This window comes from Oxyura jamaicensis, chromosome 1 (genome assembly GCF_011077185.1).
Source record: "Oxyura jamaicensis isolate SHBP4307 breed ruddy duck chromosome 1, BPBGC_Ojam_1.0, whole genome shotgun sequence".
Taxonomy (NCBI): domain Eukaryota; kingdom Metazoa; phylum Chordata; class Aves; order Anseriformes; family Anatidae; genus Oxyura; species Oxyura jamaicensis.
This window is the reverse complement of record NC_048893.1, coordinates 41,255,247-41,280,742: the sequence shown is the minus strand read 5'-3', so window position 1 is coordinate 41,280,742 and position 25,496 is coordinate 41,255,247. Positions and strand designations below refer to the sequence as shown.

General features: G+C 35.8%; 1 protein-coding gene across 5 annotated transcripts in view; it reads right to left on the bottom strand.

Annotated features, from left to right (window-relative positions):
• Nucleotides 1-25,496, bottom strand: part of SYT1 (synaptotagmin 1) — a 354,238-nt gene that overhangs the window by 121,609 nt on the left and 207,133 nt on the right. For 3 of the 5 annotated variants that reach the window (XM_035334753.1, XM_035334744.1, XM_035334778.1), the window contains exon 3: nt 7,599-7,790. In XM_035334753.1, coding sequence (XP_035190644.1) covers nt 7,599-7,770 — 172 coding nt within the window. In that variant the 5' untranslated portion in view covers nt 7,771-7,790. The remainder of the gene's footprint in view (nt 1-7,598; nt 7,791-25,496) is intronic. The other 2 variants (XM_035334770.1, XM_035334761.1) reach the window with 1 other exon arrangement.

The window sequence follows — 25,496 nt, the reverse complement described above, 5'->3', positions numbered from 1 at the left end:
ACTGGACTTACTTATCCTTCCCCTTGTTTCAGATTACACAACTCAAAACAAACCGGTATTTCTAAAAATGATGCTTTAGACATGTCATTAATAATGTATAATTCTGTTTGACACTGAGGTTATACTCCCAGTGTACTTCTGTTTAACAGGCAACATTTCCTTTCAAACAGGTAAATCCTCGAGATGCTACAGGAGAGCACATGGATTTAGGGTCCTCCTGGGACTGGGATGGAGCTGGTACCCCAGGTCAAGCTGTAGGAATCTGCTTATTTTTCTCATGATTGAATTGATCATTATGATACCAATAAAGTATAACTGAGCAGGATCTCAGACTATGAGATCCTGCTCATGGTCTCATGGTCTGAGATCCTGCTCTTTCTACACACGGTTTTTCATCCATGTTCTGAGTCATTAGATTTTTGCTTCCATTACTCTAGCCCCTCAGCAATGATTTAGATATTTTGGATTTGAAAGCTATATTTCCAGGACTCCCGATTTCAAGCATTCAAAACATGTTAGGTCCCTAAGATTAATGAAGTTATTGTCATGCTCTGAATTTATAAAATAACAAATTTGAATTGTTTTTCCTTGACTCGTGATTTTTGTGTCTTCTAGATGTGTGTGGGCAGTGTTTTCAAGCTTCTCCCTACCTGCAGGTGGTCTAGAAACTTTTATTCAATGAAGAAGAATGCCGAAGTTGTCATGTAATCATTGATCTCTGGGGCTGGGGGATTCAGGGAGAAAACAAAGTAATCTGAGATTTGCATTTAAATTGCTATATTTATAAATACTTTTTTTTTTTTTTTTTTTAATCTACTATTGCACTGTAATAGTTTGGTCTTGTACCTGTTCCATGTTCTACAATAAATCTTTATTTCTAATTTCCCTTGTTTCTTCCCCAGTGTAAAGCTGCATGTATTCCCCTATCATGAGCAACTGACAATGATTTGATGACAGAACAGAAACAAGAAGACTTAAATTTATGCCTTACTGCTTTCTCCAGCGCTGTTCTTCGGACTTGCTGGAACATCAAGAATCTTCTCTCTTTATTCTTCTCTAAATTTCTCCTGACAAATCCTCTTTGCCAGGACATGAATGTCAGACTGCTCCTAAGCTGATATCACTGGTTATTGTAGTGATACATACGTGTGTACACTAATTCATGTATGTATAGACACAGAATCATAGAATCATTTATGCTGGAAAAGACCTCTAAGATCACCTGGTCCAACCTTTAACCTGTCACTGCCAAGTCCACCATTAAACCATGCCACACATTTTTTGAAGACCTCCAGGGATGGTGACTCAACTACCTCCCTATATACACACATGTATGTGACAACATATAGTTGTCATTAGGTGCAGGCAGGCAGTTTTCCCTTGCCGTACACTCAGACAGGAAATAAGTAATTCATTATTTTTATATTATTATTGTTGTTGTTATATTTATTTTATTCTGGCTAAGCTATGAAGATCTTAGGCCATGCCTAACATTTGAATGTATAGTGTAACTCTTTGCTATGGAAATACAAATAATAGTTATGTCTGACGTTAGGCTGATTTTTGGTATTTGCCTCTCTTTATCAATCCACTTTTAAAACCAGAAAGCATTCTATTAGCAGCATTATGCTTCTTTTTTATGAACTTTGGAAAAAAAAAGAAAGAAAAAAAAAAAAAAACCTGCACTCTCTTTCTCATGTCAGTGCCACCTATGCTCAAGAAACCATTAGAAGAAGCTGTGAAATGAACAGTCTGAATTTATTTTCTGCAAATGACCAAACCAGGAGGTTGATAAAAATTAAGATTCAGAAATACTTCATGCACAAAATTTTTAATTTTCTAATGAATTATAGACAAAAATCAGCAGTATCTCCAACCTGAATCTTGATGCAAAATAAAAATGAAATATTAAGAAATAAACTTCATTGCCATTTAAAGAGGATAATAAGCTGGTCAATCAAGAAGGGCAGAAAAGCAGACACTAGTAGAAAATAAAATAGACGTGTGTCTAGAATGACTACTGAAGTCTGTAACTTTAATTTAAATGGCTAAACATATAAATCAATAATTATTTTATTTGCTGATTTACCCAAATATATCTACAAGTCAGTACGTCAGCTTATTAAGCTGTTATTTAGAATTAACCCAGACCTGAGTCTTAGAGTTATTTTTACATTTTTATTACAGTTTCTTCTATAGCCTCCAGTCCCATTTCATTTTGAGAGCTCTTCAGAAAGTCAGGGAGAAGCAAACAAACCTTTCTCTGCACAGCTGAAAACAGATTGTGAAACAAGCCTGAACAGGACATATTTTTTTAGCCTGAATCATCACATGACTTTGAGCTCCTGGTTTGGAAGCCTATCAGTCAATTGTGCACAATAAATCAAATTTAGGGGTGTTGAGGGCAAATGGAGCTGTGAGCCAGACAAATATTTTAGAATAAGGTTGGTATAGAAATTTAACTTTTTTCAATTACAATGTAGGACAGCAAGGAGCGTTAGCAATAAGCAGTAACTTCCCATTAAAGAGGTAATGATAGTATCCAGCACTGAAAGCATTCAGATATTGCCGCTATTCAGGATTATACCAGAAGCATTGACAGAGTATGATTATTCAGTCAGATGTGTGGTGGGATTTTATTGGTGGAGTTTTTGCTCTTTTATTTACCTTGCCAGCATAACAAGGTCTTCTGTTCATAAAATAATGTAATTTGAGGAAACACATTTAAATTCACTGTGATTTTACAAACATGCTCATTAAGTAAATTAAAGATAAAACTTAAAATTAATCAGCATTGTATGGTTACTGTTGGTATCTTGACATTTAAAGCAGCCACTCAAAAGCTTGTGTTGCATTCATTTAATCTTGCAGAACCTAGAAATTGCTTTTTATAAGTATACGGCAGGTATTTTCCCAGCCGGTAGAGAATGGCCCAGATGGAAAAGCAGGGAGGGAGAGGAAGAAAATAATCAATATAACTTATATAGACTTTTAATGCAGTTTTGTTTTCAGAAGTGTAAAGTACCATTTTGTCTCTTTGTTTTACCTTTTTTTTGTAGGAGCTGAGATGGTACCTTTTTATTCCTTCTGGTCAACAGCTTAAAAATCCTACTGATTAAAGATAAACTAGGATAGAAAATATAAGAATCAATTAAGATAGAGTGACTTTTATACACAGTGCAGTTGAAAAACAACTCTACTGTGATTATGCAAATCAGCCACTCTCAACCAAAATGCAAGGATTTACATAACGGAGAAAAATTCTTCACAGTTATGCCTCAGTAACCTTACAGGATTCTTGCACTTTAATTGTATGACTCATTGTAATAAAATGATCCCACTCGCTCACTCGCATTATTCAGGGTGAAATATATGGTAGGAAATCACCATTTTGCATGATTTGTGTGTTTTTGGAAGACTACAATCTCCTGCCTCAAAATGTGGAGTATGTTCTTCTTTAGAGAGATATAAATCAACAAAAAGCTTGTATCAATCAAAATTTCAACTGGGTTTACATATTGCATCATTGCTCTTGTACTAAATGTATACTAATACAAATGGTCCCTCTGTTCTTCTTGGAACTTTTATTAACTCATTTTTTTTTAAATGCATCTGGTTTTGATAAATATAAGACTTCTCTGGTGCATGTATTACAGGAGGAAACATCGGTGTCATTTAAATTGCACAGACCCTATCCTGGAGTTTTGTGGAGTGAAATCTTATTGGCAATCCTCATATTTTTAGTTAGTTAAGTATATCTAGCCTATTTAACTTGTGACTTTTGTGTGTTCTACAAAAAATACTATTTTTAAAAGATGTCTGTTCTGATATAAGGCACATGGATGGAACAACTATTTATTCAGCTGGGTATACTTTGCTGTACCTTTACCTTTGTCATCACCATTATTTGATTTTTTGTTTGTTTGTTTTTTGGTATATAAATATGACTTAATATTACAGAATTTTGAGGTAAAGACAGAAAGAGGAGAATATTTATAAATTAGCCCCTACTACAGTTGGGCTTTTTGTCACTTTAAGTTGATTGCAGGTGAGCTTTTTCACAATATGGCAATATTATATCTTATTATACTTCCATTAAATCATGAGGGCTTATTTTCCATCTGCAGTCATCTTAGGAAGAAGTGATTAAAACATTTAATTGTTTCTCTCTTGTACATAGACAATAAAGCACTGGCAAGAAAAATACTCTCCCAGTAACCAGCAAGCTTTCAAAGCCTTCCTTGTCACATGGTGATATGTCTATCCTAGCCGAAACCAGGACAGGATGAAGAGACCTTTGGAAGTTTTAATGAGAAAATACATGAGATAAAAAAAATGTTGGTCCATGCTGGTCTCCCATCAGCAAAGATCAGAGAATTTGTTGACTATGTCATTTCTCTGCTATGCCTAAGATTCAGGGTCAGGTCTCCAGTCCGAATCTACCAGAGAACATACTGGTCCACACACCACAACAGTTTTTAGGCTCAAGTATATGTGTAATCCCAAAGAGGCTTCTACACCATTTTTCTGCTTTTTTATCTCTCACATGGCAATAAATTCCTAGAAAGACCCTGTCAAAATGATTTTGTTGGAACAAATTTACTTTCTGCTCTGTTGTAAGAGAGATTCATAAATAAATAAATAAATAAATAAATTGTAACCAGCTGTACTAGTGAAGGCTTGTCAATTTTTCTTCCAAAATGAAATCCTGAACTTTGTTAGGGGCTAACAACACCTCACTGACAACTGCCTACTGACAAAAAATGAACAAATAGTAAGGAAATGCTTTAATCTTCTGACAGGGAAATGAGGCTGGCATGGACTGGTCTAGCTTGGCCTTAACCCATGATATTTTGGAGACAGTCTACTTAAACTTATTTTGTGATCTATTTATGTTAGTTTGTAAAGGACAGCTGTTTATTGGCAAGAAGCACATTTCGACCTGCCAACTATAGTCCATTCATGTAGGATTTGTTACTGTTCTCAAAGGAGAAGTGGAAGTTATTTGGATACAAAATGTGCCAACATTTCAGTGGCACTATTTCTTATTTAAATATTAAAAAAGCCACACCCAAGCTCTTTGCCCCTTCGCAGTACAATGCACATTTAACTTTCTTCTTGAAACATCAAAATTAATATATATATATATGTATAAACAAGCAGGATGTTATGTTAAAACATCTCAGCATTTATTTGATGGAGATGCAGAGAAGATCCAATCACATCTCCAAACTCTAGAAGGTAAATATGGGACTGGCATGGCATTTGTGATCACCCAGGTTTGGTTTTCTACCACAGAATTCCTGCATGATCTTAGATAAGGGTTGGGATGTCTAAAATAAAGGCAACAGTATACACTTCATGCAGTCATAATTTAAGATGAACTTTGTAAAGGTTGTGTAAGTTTTTAAAAAAGTATACTAAATGTAGCGCAGAGAGCCTTGACCATATTTGTTCCAATAAAGCAGCTACATATTCTAAACAAAAACTATATCAATGTTTTTTGTTGTCTTTGAAGAACTAAAAGTAGCTTTTATCTCAAAACTGGAAGGAAAGACATTAGTGCAAATAAATGTTTGTTGGGTAATGGCTGATGCACTATTATTACTGAATAGAAAATTTAGAAGCATAAAACGCAAGAGGTAATAAGAAGACACAGTGATAGTCTTAATTTTTAAAAGTTTTGGTCTTGCCTTTCAAGACCATCTGATCTGATGGAAACTTTAAGAGACTATTCTGCCAAGCAAAAAGGAGGCTATTATTAGAAGGAGAAGCTAATAATAATAGGATATTACTATTATTATAGGAGATAATAATAATGAAGGAGAGGCAAATAATAAAAATTAAAATGGATCAAGCAGGTCAACAATCAAACAAGTTAAAAAAGGCAGTGTTTTAGATTAATTGTTTGAGCCAGGGCAGGATTACCAAGACTTTCCACAATTCTCTAAAGAAGCAGATTCCTATTTTGTTTAAGGTGACATTCAAAGAACTTCTCTAAGTTACAAAAAAAGATCTGCAAGATGTTCTGTTCTTACTCTCAGCATAAGGCATCTTATTTTATAATTACTAAAATGTTTCATCATAAATAGTTGTCTTGTGGCCTAGTACATTTTCTTCTATTCTGAAACTAAAAGCTTAGAAATAAAGTAATATCTACAAAAAAAGTCATCCATCTCATTGATATAGCATGATGAGCTATAAATTAAAAGAGAAAATATTTTGAATGTACACCATTTTTCCCTCAATATCTTGTCTTTTCTTTTTCCCTCTTCTTTTTTATGTCTAGCAGTTTTGTTTTTCCCATGATATCAGCAGTCAATTTCATTTCAGTATGGTCTGCACTGGACTGTGCAGATTATCAAACTAATGACATACGGACTTCTTACCACTGTAACACCTCTACTCTTGCAAGTGAGAATTTCAAGTGACAGAGCAAAGCTGTTTGCTATCAATTTTGCAAAAACTGCATCTGCCAGATTGCCAAGATACATTTCGGAGATAAAAAATCAATTAATATTCTAATTTGTTATCTGCCTTTATCAGTCAAACATGACTTTTACAAATGATAATGTTCTAAAATTAAAACTATCATATATGTTAAAATAGCTTCCTGAAAATATTTTACATTTAGTTATTCTTTTGAAGTAAAGTCATTAGAGATTGAATGTCTCTATAGTGCCTGCTATTGAAACAAACATACATGCATGGTGTCCACATTAATTTCTACAAAATGCCAAAATTATCTGCTCATATCTTTAGGTGTTTTTTAATTTTGGTAAAAAAAAAGAAAAAAAAAAGAAAAAAAAAAGGATTTTTTCTTTCTTGTATAAAATGACACTGAAAATGCTGAATTAGTTGTGTGTTTAATGCCAGTCTACGCATATGAAAATATACCTAACAGGTTCAAGCAGACAGTAATTATCATAAACAGCAAAAAGCTTTGTGTACAAACTGACGCCTCAACTTTGAATCATTTTCTAACAAAGGCCAAAATAATGCTACTAACAGAAATGTACACTAGTACTTTAAGTGTATCCTGCATAGATCCAAGAAATCATTCAAACAAAGTTTGATGGCAGATCTAACAAAATTACTGAGGGGGAAAAGAATGCCTATTTTCATACATTAATGATGTATTAGAGATATTTCCTTGTTAAAAAGCCATTATTTTTCTGTTTCTACATTTCCTAGTCCCCAAAGATACACAGTTCCTTTATCTCTCAATATTTATGGTTTGAAGCCAAATTCTGCTTTAAGATAATATGGCCACACTATTTATAATATACATGAAACCAGAAGCATTACTGTTAGGAGATACTTCGATCCTGTGGCCACTGTGAAGTCCAGCTCTGAAGATTCAGCAATTTGTCGGAAAAGTTACAATGACATATCGAGAACAGGCTCAGATCACATATGAGTTTGTTCTCATCTTTTCTACTACAATTAATTCTGAGGAGCTTATTACACCAGGTATATCTACTGATTTTTCTAGTTTGAAAACATTAGTCTACACTCTAAATAAATGACAAAGACGAAAATTTCAAGTTAAATATAATCTGCCAGCAGAAGCTTTTAATCAATCAAGTTTTACTTACGTGGAATTTTGTTCAGTTCATTCATGAACTTCTCTTTTAATTTAGAAAATGCATCTTCTTTTCCTCCCCCTCCTCCGGGACTGGCTGGTTCAGTGACATTACTTGGTGGAGCTGCTGCTACTGTGGTAGCTGGCGGTGCTGCCAGGGCCTCATGATGACTTTCACTCACCATTTTAACCCCTGTGGAAGCTGCTGTTGGGGAAAAAAAAAAAAAAAAAAAGAATATTTACATCATGAAAGTGGATCTCATATCAATAAAAGATTAAATAGGCAGAATATCACTTGGTGCTCATGCTTACTGGGTAAATATGACTGCATCAGCATACTGCTTCGTGTTCTTCATACAATATTTATTAGACCAGAGAGAAGTCTTTTGCAGGGTTAATTTCAGACCGGATCATTTTAGTGTTTAGAGTTCTTTTCCAATAATCTTGATTCTTGAACTGCTGAAATTGAAACCTCAAAATTCCTGTAAAAAGCTCATGCAGATTTACCTTTTGCTCTTCAATTTTGGAAGTATAAGTACATGGGGTAATAAGTGCTCCCTATGTGCAAATTTCATGGAGTATTTACAGAATTATTTATCCAGGAGAGTTTCAGAAGTGCAGATAATAGCCAAAGTTTCTACATAAAATAAATGAAGTGATAAGAATATAATAAAAACACTTCAAGCTTTCTTGCCAAAGTACTAACCTATTGTTTTATACTTAAGCAAGTTGTATATTAAAAAGAAATTGATTTGCATCCATTTTTATGTTCATTTATTGAAGGCAATTTTCCTTCCAGTTATTTTGTGTGACATTTGCTACTGACAATATTCTGTTAAATTATTCACATGTCTCATTGGTGTATTCATGAAGCCACGACATCTGTAGGGTATCTAAATGCAGCCATATTGAAGAATCTGAAAGACTGTCACAAACGTTGGCATATTTTTCATTTAATGTTTAATGGGCATTCTGCAAAACCTCTGCTTGAGCTTATGGTACAAAGCGAAGAATTTGGGGCCTGTGGGGTGAAGGTGAGATGAGATGTACAATGCAATTTCAGTATCACCAGAAGGTTGGCTGAAATGTTTACATTGATTCTGAACACAATGTTCTGATTTTCTGCTGTATCCTAAATATCACTAATCTGAATAATCACACTCTATTTTCCTTCAGAAAACCAAAGGGAGAAAGGGCTTGAAAGATAACAAACATTCATTATTGCTCTGAGTGTACAATTGCTCTCAGTCCCAAAAGAAACTTGGCCTTTGACCTTGTGCTGAGAATTTTAAATATCAGATGAAAAAAGGTAACACATCAAAATTAAAGGAGCATGAGCATCTGACTGCATGCAATCTGACTACAGCAACGGATGTTGCTGTAAGTACTCAAATCACTAAATCCAAATGAGGATTGGCTTTTTGTCCTTCAGCTATTCTTCTGTAAGCCCACAATAAGGAAGATCTCCTACCACATGCCTCACTTCAGGAAGAACAAACCTTTGGAAATCACCCTGAACATTCCCATCATTAAACAGGGGTTTGTGCTTAAGTGTATTCTGGAACAGAAGCCATCCTTTAATACTGTCATTTGATGAAAAATATTTTAACTAAATAGGGGATTGGCCTTATTCTGAATAAGCAATGTGATGGATATTTTGCAGCAATTTTATTGATGCAGCACTGAATGAAGCAGTATTCCCTGCCCGCCCATTGCTCCTGCCTTTGCCCTCACAGTCTCTAACCTAATATAAAATCGTGTTGACGTTGACACAGAATATGTGTGTGATATAGCTACATAAATATTTTATACGCATGCAGTCTTATCAATTTGCCTGTAACAACAAGGGAGCAGTTCACTATCTAAAGCAGACCAAAGCTGTTGGAAACATTCCAGTTAATATCCATGAACTTTGGCTCAAGTCTGATGTCTGCAAAGATTTCCCGACTTGCCTCTCACAATAACAATCGGGAAAAACATGTAGTGCATAATTTGTGTAGTATGGAATAACGTGCCAGCTCTTTCAGACTGGGAGACTTTTTCCATATGCTCTGATGAATGCCAAATAATATGAAGCAAAACATGCAGAGCCATCAGCTGTAAACATTAATGTTGTTTTATATTATAGCATTTTGTCAATGAATGTCAGTTAAATCAGAAGAAAAGTTGTATGATATATCATAATTAAATCAAAATTAAATTGCTTAATTATAATATATTGCTTAATTATTTCAGGCCTGGCAGTTGACTATTTTATTTTGTAATGGAAGACACAATTTGCAGTGATGACTTTCAGCTAATTAAAAATTAAGGCAAATGATATTTATTTGCTTCCAGTTTTGGAGCTATATTTTGAAAATATAATAGGAAAACAAATTTTTTAGAGTTACACTTTCATTTATCCAAAAGAAGGAAAGAATAACAAAATAGAGTATTTCTCTAATCTCCAGGAGCAAGCCTCAGTAGAGTCCTAGTGCAGTTAGAGGTCACTACATCTAATGAGGCATGCACAAATGCTTTGAGACTTGCTACAAAGCCTTCGACCTTTACACGCCAATGACACTGTCCTGATATTTTAAATAGGTGTGAAGGGGCTGAAAAAGCATCTTGTCTCAGAATAAGCTGTCTGCAGTAAAGAAATTTCTGAAGAGCACATGCCCACTCCCTTACAGAGATAACATCTGATGGCTTCTATTATTGTAATGCTGCAGCAGCTTCCCACAAGAATGGTATAAACACTGCCATATTATTAGAGACTGCAGAGTACTGGATAATTAGATTTAAATTGGCCTTTTACAAAAAAAGGGGTTACTTTAATGCTGCAGTGCATTGCTAAAGGTAAAGATCTACAAAAGACTAGCAGATTACCTGCCATTTATGAAATGGCAGTTGAAAGCACAAATTTCTTATAGGTTAACAAATGAAATGTCATAGAATTCAGTTATGATTTCCAGTGCAGTGTTCACTACAATGGTGATACTGCTAGGCATGAAATGCTGTATGTTGCATGTGCAACATGCAGCCATAACTAGGAGTACATTTGTAGTCATAAATAAAATTGTTATTTCATTTACATGCGTCTATAAAGCATAGAAGCATTTCATTTACATGCTTCTATAAAGACTATATTGCTTGAGCATGCTGATTCTTTGGTATGCACTGTCCATTATGACTAAAATCTATACTAAACAAATATAAAACAAACAAACAAACAAACAAACAAAACCCCTGAAAAAAATACATGGAATGCTTGGAAGTAATGCTTGTCATTCCTATCCAGAAGTAGGCAAGTGTTGACTGAAAATGCAGAGTTAATGATTTGAACCCTTGAGGATGTTGGGGATTTAGAACCTTACTATTCCCTATGCAAGAAAAAATTTGACAAAAACAAGTATCAACTCAAACATCTACAAAATTTCTACATAATTTCCTCTAAAAAGGAAGAATCTGAATAATATACAAACGCACCCCAGAGATTCACAAGAAGGAATATATTTCCTCACGGAGGTACAAAGTATTGGCTGACTGCTTGTGTATTCTGGTATGGATACTGATGGTGAGTCTTGTTGGAACACACCTCTGAGAGAGCAGTAAAGAAGAGGAGTCAGACATTAGACATGGCTGATTATAAAGCATGGAGTAGCCTCTGAAAAAATGTGTTCCAGGGGCAACAGCCTCTCTATGCAAACATTCAAGCATACCCAGAGTGAGAGGTGGGCTAATCCCATGGGAAATTTTAACTTATTTTAAATGATTCTTGAAAAATAAACTGAATAATATGACAGCATTAATGAGAGAAATGCAGAACATTCACAGTGATTCCTATGAAAGGAGGATCATCAGGATTTGGAATGAGAACAACACTCAGAGTAGTGTATCATGTTCTGGCAATGGGAGATTCATGCTAGAATAGAAAGAAAGAAGGAAAGAAGGAAAGAAAGAAAGAAAGAAAGAAAGAAAGAAAGAAAGAAAGGAAGAAAGAAAGAAAGAAAGAAAGAAAGAAAGAAAGAAAGAAAGAAAGAAAGAAAGAAAGAAAAAGAAAGAAAGAAAGAGAAAGAAAGAAAGAAAAAGAAAGAAAAAGAAAGAAAGCTCAAATGACAGCAAAGAGATTTTGGATGGTTTCTATGTGGCTAAATTACAGCAGGTATACGATAGCATCTGCTGAAGGATTTAGTGAATACTTAATCCCAAGCACAGAAAATTGGTGTATTCCTTCTGCATGGATTTCAGTCAATGCAATTTTGCTAACTTCTTCCCTTCCCTGCTGAATACAAACTGGGTGGAGTGAGATGGTGAATAGATCAGACATGCCATGCTGACCAAATCATTCAACCACAATGAGAGATTTGTTGGAGAGTGTCATTTTACCTTGCTACTTCTCAGATTTTTCTGCCATACTAAATATTTAAATGCGGTTATTGAAAACATAAAAATATATTGTTACTAAGAGGAACTTTATAAGTTTTCATAAGTAATTGTCACCATTTGTTCAATGGTTATTGCTGTAACTGTAACAGAGATGGTCACTGAACCCCAATAAACATGCCAAGTTGTAAATTGACATCTAGGTTGCTAAACAGTATTTCCTGTACAGTTTTATCTTTTCAGCATCCCAGACATGTTCAGCTCAGCAGTTATATTCAGCTTGGAATGTAATCACAACACTTATCCAAGAAATAAAAAAATCACACATAAACATCACTTGTGTTCCTCTGGCATTTTTGTTTACAGTTACCATGCACTGAGAGAGAAAAAACTATCAGCTTTCAGTGCTGCTTTGTCCAAGGTACAGTCAGTGTTACCAGAGAGAGGTTTGACACCACACTGAAAATTTACCTTATTCCATTAGACTGTTTTTAATGAAATTAATTCATCACTAAGAAGATGGGAACATTACCAGAATGTCTAAAGCTATCTACAATAAACGATCTCTTCCTAGATTGAAGTATTCTAGGATGTTAATAATACATTTTATACTCATTCATCTTCCTATTAATGGAATATGCTATCTTTCTAGCTTCAGTAATGGACATTTATTTTAAAAGACAAGCTCAAAAAAGAGACTTTCTTGGCTTTTTGTAAAGATGGGTCTGTAACTACATTTCCAGAAGAATGGAAGGTCATAGTAAAGATGTCATATCAAAACAGCCTTTTCACCTCTACCACAGAGGCTTACAATACAATCCATATTTAATACTGCTTTAGTGAAGATACACAAAGGGCCAACATTTCATGGGAAGAAAAGGTTTGATGAAGAACTTGGGTGGGAGAATTCAGATGTCCCACCTGTGCTGCTACAGATGCACAATAAATGCCCCAGCAAACCCTCAAAGAATCACTTGTCTGGACGTCTTTTAGTGGAGAATAAATATATCTCCTGCTGTCATATGTAAAACATCAGTTCAGCTGAATCTTTCTAGACCCCAATTTTACATTAGATCTTTAAAACTGTCTCTAGTGTTTACAGCTACACATCAACACATTTTTTGGCTTAGCTGAACAAGTAAGATATCTTAAGTTACCTAAATCTGTCCCTAGAAGTCCATGGCTACTTCATTGCTCCATTTTAGAAATGTCTGTGCCAGTTGCATCCTGTCAAAGGAGCATCACTGATTCTGCAGCAGATGGCAGAACATCATGTTGTGATATAGGAATGGTTAGTTAGGTGTGATGAAGACCACACCATGGTCTTCACATACATGGAAGGGAGAGTCCAAGTTTAAGCAAGGGTGGGGGTGGCAAAGGAGTCACGTACCAAGTCAGACAAAAGTGTTGCAACTCTGAGGTAGCAGACAGTAGGAGAGCTTAGGAGAAATATTTTTTGACAGTTAGTCAAAACTGTTGGTTTTGGGAACCAACTAGTAGACTGAGTTATCCACAGCACAGTCCCAGAACAGGCAACAAATCTTCCCATTACTAGGCATGAGCTCAGTATCAGTCTCCAGAATTTGCTTAAAATAGGAAAAAACATTCTAGAGAAACAGCTGAAAGCAAGTAATGTGATGGCTAAATCCAAGCTCATCTTTTTTATTTTTTTCTTTTCTATTTGTAGGCTCAAACATGTTTGCTTCTCTCCTCAGACATCTATTTAGTTACTATTTGAGGTGCTTCAGACATCTATTTAGTTATTATTTGAGGTGCTTCTGGCAGTGTAATTGTCCAGAAAGTTTGTGAATTTAGATACGAATGTCATCCTTAGACCTCCTCTAGTATTGAGGCAAAGCGTGCATGTGAAGCATCTGAAGAAACATCTGAAAAGTCAGGAGAAAATGACATCTTGTAAGATTTCCAAGCTCATATTCATACTGAAAGCCTGTTATCTAAGTATGAGTTGTATTCAAATAATATCCAAATCTTTGTGTACTTTTCTTACCCTGTTTAACTTTTAAAATTCATTTTATGTTTAATAAATGGAGAATATATGTAGAATAAGCTCAGAGTAGTTCACAGTTTTCTGTCATGATAAACATAAATATATTTTATTTAATTAAAATGATAAGAAAGTATGATTTCACCTCTAAGCATGTTTCAAAGCTAATGGCACAGAAAATTATCTTCCCAGCGTACGGCAAGCCATCTGATTTTTTTATAGCCATCTGATTTATTTTTGTGAAAATTGGAGTAAGACAAACTCCTCGGTACATGGTAAAATATGTGTTTCTCTTTTAGTTTCCTGATCACCCTTACCAAATAAGGTGGAGCTATTCAACGAACAGGGCTCTGAAATATCTCATGTTGCAGAGTCTCTGTAAGGGAAACCTTGGTTTCTTTTTTCAGAAAGAACCTCAATCTGCTGATACATGTTCTATGAACAGCTAATTGCTGTATGCAGTGATCTGCATACCAAACTATGCAAAATGATATTTTCAGACACCCCTTAAGTTGTTTATAAGACTGCTGTTAATTTAAGTGAGAACAGTGAAGCTAACACTATTTTTTTTTTCCAGCTAAAAGCCATAACTTTTTGACTGCACTTCAAACCTACTTTCCTCAATGCAAGAGCCAGAGGAGCCAGAACAGCTCACAGAGAAACATAAAAGTCGAGAGGAAGGAGTAATGTGTCAAGTCAAGAGTAGCGAGCCCTGTGCACAGATTCACTATATAAATGCCTATTTCCCTGACTGCGTTCTGAAACTATTATTTTCCCCTAAGTATATGATATTTCTTAGTCGAGCATTTCTTTTGATTTTTAGAGGTAATGGGGCTGGAGACAGGCCTGTCTCTCTGGATGTTGACATTGCTGTCATGTTTCAGCAGCAGTGAGGTTACCAGAGCTGTCAAAGCATCCGAATATGTATAATTTAACCCCTCTGCCTTCCTCTATTGCTGCAATGCTGTTCCAGAATGACTGAGGTCCTTGATATTAGCTAGAGTTATGAATAGGAATGAGGGAAAGAAACTACAGCAATTTCCTCCCACATGATCATTCTGTCATCTTTCACACTTGCATCTTGTTTCCTAAAGCTGTAATCTGCATTTCTACTCCCCTGGTATTTACTTTCAGACTTCCTTTATACAGCAGTGTAAGACAAAAGAATTCATATAAAAATTAGTGTTCAACTGCATTTAAGCATGAAATTCTAATACAGTCCATGGAGAATTCTTGCTGTTCCAAAATCATTTTAGAGTAATCCCACAAATAATGAAGCCCTTTATATCAATAAAATCCTTGTTATGTACATTGCATAAAATCAATTTATATTCACATATTTGGCTACTGTCCAATCAATGTCTCCAATAAGCCTATAAACTAGGAAAGTGCCACAGAGACTAGCTATGATGTTGAAAATTCATAAGGAACAAAACAACAGAAATTGTAAAATAATACAGAGAGAAACACTATTAATATTCCTGTTTTGGTATCTTTGCATTTTTCTTCTGTTGAGATTTCCTATATGTCCCAATTTTTGCAGTCAGTAACTGTGGGATTAGTGAAATTAATTAGGAACAAGCAGGATGGTACATGCACTAAAGAAGCAAATACAGGGGGGACCTGAGATGTGCAATTCGCTGCTACCTCACAGATTAGTTAAATCCTGGACTTAGGTTGTGAAGTAATTGGCAACTCTGACTGTGATTCTACTCTGACAAGTTACTATACAAAAATGGCACCTTCCTTCTGAAAAAGATCTGCTCCCTATGTATATTCAGTCATATATGCTGATTTTAATGAGTATCACATTTCAGCTTCAATACTTTTTTTTTTTTTTTTTTTTCTGCTATATCTTCAGTATAAAAAGCTAAGAGAACATGAGCAAGGTTTTATTCCTTCTGTGCCTCAAGAATGCTATTATTAACTAAATTTCAAAGACCAGTTAATTACATCTCTGAGAACCTACTGCAGGTTAAGCAGTTATACCCAAAGGTATATATACCCATTATATACTTGTAGGCAAGCACATAAAATTTGGGCTGTGTTACTGGTGGTAGGTGGGGGAAGGAAAGAGCTCAGCTAGTTTTTGAGATCTTATGATAAAATTACATGGCTGGCATTTAGAAAAATATAAACTGTTGGTATTTGGCATTAAAGCTCTAAGATGTGTCATCTAAGTGTACTAATGGGAAAAATACTCACATGTGACTGAATTATGTAGATCAAGTTTTCCAAATTCTGTGTGATAAAGGATTCAGATTTTTCAGATACAAGCAGTCTAGTATTAAAAACCTCAGTAGGTCACCACACGGATATCAACCAGGTAATGCAAAGTACTTGTGCATGTACAAATATACCTGTCTGTATATATACATCATGGGTACATACCTATCATGTATGCACAAATGACATGCAGCAATGGTTGCTATGAGGTGACTAAGAAAGTATTATGACTTGACTGTCAGCAAAGCAAACAATGTGAGTCTGAGTCCAAGAATTTTATAATAAACAGTTTTGCAGTTTTATAAACAGATAGCAGCTTTGTAGGGAAATATACACTTTTCACAAACTTTGATAAAAAGATTTTCAGAGATTTCTTCAGCCATATGACAGCAGTACTGAAATCAGGAACAACCTGGCAAAACCATGAAAGTAAGCTGACTGGCTGTGACAGGTTCTGCTAACTGCAGCTATTCGTGAATGTCACCAATCCAGGAAAGAAGAGTACAGGGGTGCAGGAAGCATCTGCATTCGGATTTTTTTTTAAAGTTAAAAATAAAATAAAATAAAATAAAATAATATATTTATGGTTAATTACTGTACTTACTCTTTGAAAGCAATCTTATCAGCACATAGAAAGAGAAATAGTGGAAATTGGAACTAATTGTCCCATAATGACTGATATTTTTTCCTGCTGTTGAGAACGATATGCCATCATCCAATAGCTTTCTGCACACAGCAGGAGGGAAAATTATCAATCAATTATGAGACAATTAATTCCTAACTTGTAACATTTTTCTACTGAAAAGAAAAAAAGATCCTAATTTAAGATTAAAAATTATGCATTCCCTATGGTGTTTTGGACAGCCATCTCTTTAAAATATTTCCTTATAAATATCTAAAATTATTTTCACAATTTGTAGACCTACGCTGAAGCACTTTATAAAATATTAGGGTAAGCACTACGCTCTGCTGATAGTACTATTAATTCTCATTCTGCAGTTATTTCTATAGGTGAACAATGTAGCAAGGATGCCATCACAAGAATGTTGTATCTAACTCATGCATGAGCAATACTAAAGAAAACAACTTCAGAATAAAGGTACGGAAGTAAGAAAAGAAAAGGAAAAAAAAAATACTTGGATTAAAAATAAAATAATTATAGTTAAGGACTGAATGGTAATTTAGGGATTCTCATAAGTTTAAAACTTTCAGATTTTTTGCACACGCAAATGCTTGGTGTGGCCATCTTCCCATCTCTTCTCTAGAACAGAGAGAGCTCATGCGACATAGCTTTGAATTCCTTTGGATAGACCTTGGCCTAAAGCTGCCTCTGTTTTGCTGCATCTGTGCTCTGAAAGGGAAGAGTCATCCCTGTTCAGCTTTTGAAAAAAAAGCTCTTTGGGTACTTGCCAGGACAGGACACATGCCTCACCTGGAAGAAGTGGTAGAGATGGTTCAGAAGAGCTTTATTTATGAGTCATTCCTGATTTTAGCATACCCTGCTGATTAGGCAAATAGTTGCTCAATGTTCTGGCTGCTGAGCATCCCATTTTGAGGTACTCACATCTCTAAAACCATACGGGAAGCTTGGTCTAAAGCTATGATAAGTCCAAGGTTGTAGAGAGTAAAGGTATTTATATAAACAACATAAATGGTCCTCTGATCGAATCTACAACCTGTATTTCCTCTGCTTGCATATTCAAGATGACCAAAGCAGTCTGGAGTCTCCAGCTTATGGCATGACCATTTCTGGGTCATGAATATCACCCATTTCCATCTGGAAGTTCAGCAGAGAAAGAAACTCTTCAGTCATCTGCATCTTCCAAGCTCTCAGTTGAACTGAGGCCAACTGAGATGCCTGGGCTGAATTCTGAAAACCATCCTCCTGTGTGCCTCATCTATGCTGGCAGGTAAAGTCCCAGAGCATTGTGCCCTTTTAGACTGAGGGATGGATCTACCCTAAATCTGGACAACAGTCTGCAGTAGCATTCTGATGGAGGCAGTGATTGATAGACTATTCTGCCTCATTAGCCACTTACTGCTGCAAGAGGGCAACTAAGGTTAGCGCTATTGCCAAAACAACCTGGGGAGATAAAAATCCTACTTAATAGGCATGGCTGATTTATTTCTATAGCTGGCTTTCCCAATTTTGTTCTGTGCTTCTTCCTTCTGCCCCGTACAGTTCTCTTTGTTTTAAACCATTGCCTCAGTGCTTGTTGGTGGGAAAATGCTGTTCATCAAAAGCCTGTAAGTAGGGTAATTCATTTTTTCAAGTGTGTGGATGCAAACTTGAGCAAATTTTACTTATGCTTTCCAGAAATAATATACTAGTAATTGAACTTGGAGTGTAATGAACACTCACTGGTTACTGGATGGTTACAGGAATGCTATTTTTCAACACAGGTACTGCTGCTGTGGTTAGATGTCTAGCAGTTAAACACCCTAGTAAACATTGTCACATACTTCGCTTTCCTGTAGATTTACTTGATTGAGCTGACTGTCCAATTGGGACATCAGAAGGGTTGCATGTGCATTAATTGCCATATATTTAACATTCATGCGGAAAAAGAAAACAAAAAAAAACACAACAGTTTTAAGAGAGCAAAAATGTGAGAGAAACCAAGTTCTACTTTGTATTGACATCTTATTGATATAGTAAATAAAGAATCTCTTTTAGATCTTAATTTCTTTGATGATTATCATATTCATATTGTCTAATTGCATGTTTCAATGTGTTAATGATTTTTGTTTATTTTTTCTTTTTTCTCTTTTTTTTTAATTGCGAAGCTCAATGTTCAGCTATAGCATTATAACCATTTGTTGGTTGTGAGCCTCAAACTGTACACGTCTGTTTAAAATGAAAACAAAAGAACTTGTTGATCATACAGGGATAGGAAATAATCTGTTGTCACAGAGCACAGAACAAAGACACACAGTGAGCTCCCACTTTTCTACGTCACCATAGCTGGTGTATAACTATATCTTTGTCAAACTTTTAGCTGAAAATAGTATCAATTTTACTATTATGAGACTGGGGCTCTGCTGAGCAGCACAGCAGAGCAGACGTACAGTTGGGGAGCTTTGGCACTAAAGGCACACATCCTCTGAGCTTGTGTGCTACCCCTGCGAGGCTGGTATGCTTGGCTACCAGGCAGGGTAGCACCATGCTCACGCTCCCTGCTGCTCCATGTGCTCAAGAGGAGGAAGTGGCTGGGACTGACAAGGGGTAATTTTCACTTCATCTACAGCCTCTGGTAGCTGTCTTTCTGTGCTCTGCAATCTGTAAATCATAGTGCATTGCTCTGGAAAGGATGAGGATACTGAGCCAAACCAGAAGCAGGATGTAGGGAGGCCAGCATGGTCTTTAAAACTCTTCCAGCACACGTGTTTCTGCTTTGTTGTACGGGCATTTTGCCTTCACAAAAGCATGTAAACACAGGGCTGGAATCCAAAGATAATGCCAGCACTACTTGCAAGAGCTTGGTCCTGGATAATGAATGCAGCACTAATTATTAAAGAAATTCTTGGCTTTCTTTAACAAACTTGCAGCCAAGAGCTTTCCCGGGATTATATCTACATTATAAAAAAGGGGCACAAAAGCATTCAACATGATTGATGAAAATATTTGCTTTCTCTTTAGCAAAGTAATAAATAAGTTAGCATTTCAAAGTTCTCTGAAGAGAAGAGATACTAAAGAGAAAGCACGTGGATGCATTGTTCTGTAACACAGGTATTTGATGAGCTCCAGAAATCTCTTTGGAAAAGAAAAGATGTATTATAGTGTGTGAAAAGAAGAAATCTTCAGGCTGTTATCTATTTGCTAAGGACTGGTTCTTGATGAAAACAGAGCAGAATAGAATGGATAGTTTAAGCACTGTGAGGTAAAAGCAGAAAATTGGACTTAGAGCACAAGGGACATTCACAATGGAATGAAAGTGGATGCAATAAAATGTTAAGAATGTGACAAGGAAAATATTATTCTAAATACGAAGAGATGAAAGTCAAAGTTTTCTCTTCACTTCAACAAAGCCTTTGGAAAAAAAAAAAAAAAAGGGGGGGGGGTTAGCCCTCCTGTAATGTACATTAGCAAAGAAAAGAGAAAGATGAAAAGGAGAATACCACCTCAAGGTCATTTTAAACCAAGCATCAGCTATTAAACTTTTAATTACAACCTTGTATTTTTTTTTTTAATATATAATTGCTATGAACAAAAAGAGAAAATCTTGAAACAACATATTTCTGAACTTCACTCTGTCTGTACTTTTGCTGCCAAAATCTTAAACATTGTTTAAACTTAAAAAAATGTTTAAACTTAGACAGAAAAAGACTTTTTCTGCATTTGAAAGAGTGTATTATCTAGTTCCTTTAACACACATTAGAGCAGCAATTTTTTCTTGTCTTCTGCCCATTACGAACCAACAGTTTTAAGTTCACAGAGTACCTACAGAACAAAAGCCAAGGTATCTCCTCAGAAGTTAGGAACAATTGCCTTGCCCTACACCCGTGCAGTCTGATATTCCTTGAATACTTTAAGAAACCTGAAGTCAATACCTGCTGGAAGTCCCTTCCTATTGAAACCTGGGCTAACGTGGCATCTGTGTTTCAGATGTTACCAGCTGTCACTGCAGGAAAGTGCGAAGCAGCATTTATGGCAAACAGTGGCATTTCTTTTTAATCCACAAACAAAAGCAGTTCCCGGAATTTTCATCACCTTTCCAGCCATTTGAAAACAATAATTGTTAGCTCTGTTAAATACCTTCTCTTTCTAAAGTAATACTCTCCAAATGCAAATTGTAGTCACAGCTGCACAGGAAACCTACTGCCAAAATACACCATTGGGAGAGAAGAAAATATAGTGGCAGCTGGCTGTCTCCAAAAGGGAGAGTGTCATCTCTGTGAAACAGTCAGCTCTCACAGAAGAAATGCTAAGGAGCAAAGGACTGCAATACCACCAGGCACTGGCTGAGAGTGGAACAATTGGAGGCTGTAACTTTAGTAGAAGAAGGAAAGGTCAGGAAGGCTGGCAGAAGCACTGATATGCCTTTGCCTACATGCACAGTGAAACTTCAGTCAAAACTGTGTGGTGTAAGAATGACTTTTTGGTTAGTTTGGATTCAACAAATTCTTTACATCTCTTGCACAACCATTTATTTGTGTTTGCAAAATTCTGACTAAAGCTTGGGGACTGCTTCATTCGTTATTGGTTTATCTTCCATTTCCGTGAGTTTATAACTAGCAGGGGACAGTTTAAGGAATAAAACTCAGGGAGACGGTGATGTAGACCTTCTGTGCAACTTCATAAATCAAGTTGTGATGGCACAACATTTCAAAGAAATCCATGTTGCCTGTGACACGGGAATAGCTCAACACAGCAGCTTTTCCTCCTCACAGATTGGGCAGATTCAGAGCAGAGACCAACAGGGTGAGAAACTGCAGCTGCTGAGAACTGTCCTACAGCATCCAGTCCTGTGGTCAGAGCCCAACTTGGAGGGGAAATGTGTCACAGGAACACTGAAATTATAATCCCAAATTTGCAGAAGATACCCTGGAAGCCTTTATATTCCTACTTTTTCATCTAACATAACCATAGTTATATGATTACTACATATTTTACTGGGTCATTTGCAGTGCTTGAATCGTGAATTTTTGGATTTACACTGCAGCTGCCCCTCCAGCTCAGTTTGCTACTAAGAGCAGTAGTTTCTGAGCCTAGCCCACATGGGAAGAGAACAGTGCACACTTTGTTGGGCTTGTTATGAAACCAGTTGTGAGATGGCAAGGAAATAATGGACACTAGGGTCTTAGGTGTCTGTATTCTGCTTAACAAGTGTGACTATTGCCTGGCATTTAGAGCAGTGGCTAGAAACATTACAGGCACATTTATTTGTCTATCTAATTCTTTCTGACAGGCAAAGGTAGTAAAGGGAGTGAAGTGTGCTTCTTTCTGTTGAAGCCTACTCACACTTCTTGTGACAAGCTAGCCTGTGACAACATGGGCAAGTGATACATGATGTGAAGTGAGAATCTGGTCAATAATAAAGCTTGTGAATTATGTGGAAATACACACACTTGCCTAAAAGGCATTTAGAGCTGCATTTACGCCTGAGATCTATGAGTGTAGCCTGAGTAGAAGCCACAACATGTTGTAATGGGTCTTCAGTTTGGAAAATCAGAGTCAGCACCCTGTGATGCACTGCAGGTGAAGTTAGATAGACACTCTCCTTGTCATCACCAGATTTCCCAGAGAAACTTGCATAAAAGTTGGTTTCTTTTAACATCAAATACTTGTACCTTTTTTCATCCTGTCTCTTTAGATCCCTTCTCCAAGCATATTCTCTGTCCTATTATCTGTTCTTTCCCTCTATCTTACCTGTTTCTGTGTAATATTTATGAGAAAGGTTTTCAGAAACAGACAGGGATATCTAGACACTTAGCTAACATTCATACCTTTGAAAAATCTCCTCCTACAGCTTCATAGTTCTCTTGCTATGCAGTAAACCCCTTTCCTACTTTTAGCTCTCCTCCCTTGCATCAACCATCCTTTCCTTCCTCTGTTCTCTGTATCCCTTTTTGCTTACCAAAGTTAGGCCACAGCTATGCCACACATCTTTGCAGTTCAGTCATGCCAGCAAAAGTTCTAAGGTATGCGGTTATCTTAACAGAAACGGCTTTTGTCAGCCTGCATTACCCAGTTTCAGAAGTAAGCATGACTTCACCAGCAAACATGCCGCTTCTTCAGCATATGTTCTACTTACGCGTGCAGGAATGGGTCAGCACAGTTACAGAGGATAAGACTTCAGACAGTCCCTTGATGCAGAGACCGTCCTTTTAGAATCAAAAAAGAGCAACAAAGGATGTTCATTGTGGTGCAAAATAAATATCTGAGAGAATGTATTTATCAATCTCTATACTCTGCATCTATCTAATGGGCTAAAGCAATGGTTTGGTTTGCAGAGTACAACTTCGACTGCTCAACACTTTAACAGATGCAAATAGATCTATTCATTTAATATAGCTGGAATGAATAATAATCAATTCTCCTCAGAGTTTTTTCATAAGTCAAAACTATTTAGGAGTGATGGAAATTTTAATTTAAAATGGCTGTCTCATTAGAGCATGGGACTGTTAAAAGAATTGTGTAAGAAAATTCATTATAATAGCCTGGAAAACAAAAGACTGTTTTTAGCAAACCTGTTCATCTCATTGCACATCGCAGCCTAATGATGCCATACAAAATTTAATTGGCTATATTGCAAGCCTGCTATTGCCACTTGCAATAGAAACTGGTACCAAAGAGGTAACAGGAAATTGTATCTTGGGCACCTATCAGGAACAACTCTTAACTTTTGTTAACAAAAATTTCCATAAACTCTTTAGGACTTTAATTTTAACCAGCTTTTTGTTTACATTCTAGGCATACACAACCTCTCTCCCCTGGGACACATTAGAGATTTAAAAAAAATGTATTTTGTGTAAACAGAGAGACACTGTATGTACCCTTTGGGAAGTGAATTGTAATGTAACCTAAAGTCTTCTCCCACACACTGAATCCTCTTTCCTGAAACTACATTTACTACCCCTGGAAAGCTACAAAGCCTCATTCCTTTATGCAGGTATCAAACCCCGAGCAGTAAAGGGTTAGGAGTGATTTCCCATGTGACAGATTAATCCACAACAAGCTGTTTTAGGATTTCTTGAAGGTCTATTCAAAACATCCCATTCTAAATACAGCCAGACACGATATACTATGTTGGATAGGTACTCACCTACATTAAACTAAATGGAATATAGGTTTAATCTAGTATAGTAAATCTCTATATTTCTGTGTACTCATAAACATAGAACAGCGCTTGACCATATTCCAAGATCTACTACGTTTCTGTTGCATACTTTACACACAAAATATGAATCATAGTTAAACCCTGTAAATATGGGAAAGTAATAGTCATCCAACTCATCTTCATTTAGTTATACTAAAATGGCTATAATGCTCAAGAAGCCGAGAAGTTAAACAACCCGATCCACTTCTCTTGGAGTAACTGCTTCTTCTTATTTTTTTTTTTTTATTTTTTAAAATAATTTATCATCATTTCCTTTAAAGGAAACTTTCCATTCTTACTGTCTGTTGTGCAAATTTTTAAAAATTATTTTTGCTTAATTTTTTGAGTAGGAAAGGAATATAAAGCAGGGATATAAAAAAGGAAGAGTTAATTTTTGAAAATAATCTCTTTGCACTAAACAACAATAATCACAGTTCTCGTTTTGAATGCCTGAAGACAATATTTGGTGAGTGTATCTGAGTGCATCTCAAGCTGCAGCATGTAACAAATGTATAAAGTTTACGGTAGATATGATTGAAATGTTTTGCTGTTCAGAGAATAAAACATAAGTAGCTAAAAATGTGATTTGTCAGGTATGCAGCAGTCACCCCTCTTGTTCTGGGAGGAGCTTTGAGATCTGTGTGTGAGAACTAAATACTATAGCTAATATGCAGGGTTTGTAAATGAGCATAGCTCTAGGCAGACAAACATTCATCTGTTAATGAACTGTTAATGGACATAAAAAAGGACAGTTTTGACCCATTAAAACTTTTATTGTTAAAAAAATAAGAAAAGGAAGCAGATTCTGCTTTGACATCTTTGTTCTGCTGCACAGCTTGCAAACTGCACAGCAGGGTTTTTTTTTGTGGGTTCAGTTCCTAAGCACAGAAGAGAGACTTTCCCTGGCATACTGTAAAATCATTGGAAGGGCAAACTGGTGAATCACTTTCAAATGGTGAAGTTTATGAATTCCACAAGCTGGAGGCATTGGACACAGTTCAAAGACATTACAAGCTTCACAAATTTAACAACCTTGGATTTTTCCCTTGAAAACAGGAAAATAAAATGTAGGACTTAAAGGTACCAAGAATAAGATGACATGTTAATGTTTGTTTGCAAATTCTACCTTTGAGTATGCAGTTCTGACATTTCTATTAACTCATCTCAAGCAGATAATGTTTCAAAATTTTGAATAATTTCTATTCAGTATTTGTTTGTTTTATACTACTACCTCTATGTATTACATCAGTTAAATACATATATAAACAAAACAAGTTTCACAACAGAATCTGTAGATTTTTTTTTGAGAACTCAGGCAAAATATTTGTAATACTGCATAACTTAGTAACTGCAGATTAGCAATGGGCTGCACTATTTGATTTACATTTTAAATTTGTAACTAAAATCATTCACTTGTAAGAGTTTAAACTTGTACATCTCTGACAGTTGAAAGTTAATAAAACATTTTCAACTTTAAAGAAACTGTTAGTGGATT